We start from the raw sequence: 2,380 nt of genomic DNA, 5'->3' as shown, positions 1-2,380 counted from the left end.
GTGACCTTATAAAAAAATGAGAAATAAATACGAAATGAACCGATATATGGTCTTGATTCGGTGAGCCAATAAGATTAAGCCACAATGCTGGGAACAAAGGCTTTGATTATGTGGGATCTACCGTGATTAAGCCAGGCTGTCAGAAACAGTGAAGAAGAAGAAGCAGGGAAGGCAAGGGGAAGAGTAAGAGGGTGAAAATGGGTCTGCTTTCAAACAAGGTAGAGAGGAATGAGATCAAACCAGGAGACCATATTTACACTTACAGAGCTGTTTTCACCTACTCTCACCATGGTATCTTTTCTCTCCGCCTTAGACCTCAATTTGCATTCTGATTTGTACATTTATCTCTGTTTCTCTGCGTTTTTTCTTGTAAACTTGACTGATGTTTGATCATTTTCCGTGATACCCTTTGCATGTCTTGTTTCTGGGTCTTTTGACTGTTTGTGCTGATAAATTTTCCCTTTGAATACGAAACGTGGCGTAAGAAAATTCAGAAGAAAAATCCCTCTCATTCCTCGTTAGATCTGGTGATTGGAGAACAGTGGTTCCAAATTTCATTGTTCTTAGGTAGTCTCTTATGCTGCTGGAGAGTGTTATCTTTAGCAGTTTCTTTTTGAAATCTTCTTTTGGATCAGGATTTTTCTTGATCCAGTTTGATATGCAAAGTGTTCCATAAAGGGGTTTATGGGGTTTAAGTAGTTGCTTGATAGCTGCATTGTGGAAAATCTGACAATTTTCATGTCAGTATGAAGAAGTTCATTTACCCGAACTTTTGAAGTGTAGAATTCTTAGCCTTCCAAAGTTATTTGAAAACTACTAGATGTTTTTCACTCTCTTCCCTCTTGTTGTTAGGAATCGGCATTGTTATCGACGTTTCAATCCCGGTTCTGATAACTTTAGCAGAAAGATTTAGTGGGTATTTTCTATTTCTCATATTGATCTTAACTGTGTAAAAAGTTGAAATTTTTGCTGATATGAGCGGATCCTATTGATATTCATCTTGTTGGTGGTAAGACTGATGACTGATCTCATGTGAATTATTATGTTCTTTTGGCTTCAGAATCATTCCACATAGTTTGAATGCATCTGCAATGTGTCAAGGATATAATTAAGTTAATGAAAACAGAACATAGACAATATATTAAGTGGTTCCTTCTAGTTGAATTAAGATCGACGTTGTTGTTGAATTCGTTGGATGCCAAACCATGTAGGCGTCTTTGTTGGTGGAAGCAAGGTGGTTCACTTTAGACCTGAAAGAAACTTGGATTCCAGCATTGAGTCATCTTCTGAGCTATATGATCCTATATCCCCTCAATCAGCTTGTCCAATCTTTCCCGATTGCGGCTTCCGGCAGCCAAACAGTGGAGTAGTTCTCTCATGCCTGGATTGCTTCCTTCGAAACGGTTCTCTCTACTGCTTCGAGTACGGTGTGACCCCATCGGTTTTCCTTGCCAAAGTGCGTGGAGGCACATGCACCACAGCAGTGTCTGACCCTCCTGAAACGGTTATCCACCGAGCAATGTATCTTCTTCAAAACGGATTTGGAAACTATGACATATTCAAGAATAACTGTGAGGACTTTGCGCTGTATTGCAAAACCGGTCTTCTGATCATGGAGAAGCTTGGGGTCGGAAGAAGCGGTCAGGCTTCATCGGTGATCGGTGCCCCCTTAGCTGCTCTCCTTTCTTCTCCACTAAAGCTGTTGATGCCAAGTCCTGTAGGCGTGGCAACGGTTACAGCAGGAATGTACTGTATGAGCAGGTATGCAACCGATGTAGGTGTTCGAAGCGACGTGATAAAGGTTGCCGTGGAAGATTTGGCTGTGAACCTCGGCTGGGCAGCACCCCATGATGAAGCAGCTCAGGGAAAGGGGGCTTCTAACCGACGACTCATGACATTGTAACATGGTGTAATATTTGATTGAACTCACCATGCGATCGAGTCTTTCTCTGTCTTAACTCAGAACTTATCATCGTTTTCTAGCAGTTTAAGCTGTGTATTCAGAAACAACTTTTAACAAAGAAATAATGAAATCAGGGACAGTGGTTGCTTGTTAAAATGCATTGTTAGGTTTATTTGTTTCTTCTTCCGGCTCCTACAAATATGGTTTTTGAAAAGGTAATTGACAGAAATTCAATGGAAGAGATTAATTCTACCAAATGCATTAGCTGGTGTATGAACTATATATATTCTAATCCTCTTCTTCCCTTGGCTCCTTGTTCCCTCCATCTTTGGTTGGTCTCCTGGCATGGCTTGGACCATCGTCAACCTCTCTCAGTTCGTTGTACAATTCCTTCATTCTTTCATTTTTTGTTTTGGTTTTTTGTTTTTTGTTTTGTTTTTTTCTTTTGCGTTCGTTCTTCCAACTTTTCTATTAATT

General features: G+C 40.3%; 1 protein-coding gene across 1 annotated transcript; it reads left to right on the top strand.

The window, feature by feature from the left end:
- LOC120141316 lies at positions 1-2,047 on the top strand. Its single transcript, XM_039156234.1, has 2 exons — positions 1-291; positions 1,212-2,047. Exons 1-2 carry the CDS (start codon positions 198-200, stop codon positions 1,901-1,903), a joined length of 786 nt encoding a protein of 261 aa, XP_039012165.1. The 5' UTR covers positions 1-197; the 3' UTR covers positions 1,904-2,047.
- Positions 2,048-2,380: the final 333 nt, after the last annotated feature.

Source organism: Hibiscus syriacus, unplaced genomic scaffold (genome assembly GCF_006381635.1).
Source record: "Hibiscus syriacus cultivar Baekdansim isolate YM2019G1 unplaced genomic scaffold, ASM638163v2 tig00110794_pilon, whole genome shotgun sequence".
In the NCBI taxonomy this organism is placed as follows: Eukaryota; Viridiplantae; Streptophyta; class Magnoliopsida; order Malvales; family Malvaceae; genus Hibiscus; species Hibiscus syriacus.
Note: the sequence above shows the minus strand (reverse complement) of the source record. Positions and strands in the feature narration are given on the sequence as shown.

Coding starts and splice junctions, on each gene's coding strand:
- LOC120141316 (XM_039156234.1), top strand. CDS start 198: ATGGGTCTGCTTTCAAACAAGGTAGAGAGGAATGAGATCAAACCAGGA. Junction 292..1,211: donor TTTCACCTACTCTCACCATG/GTATCTTTTCTC, acceptor CAAACCATGTAG/GCGTCTTTGTTGGTGGAAGC.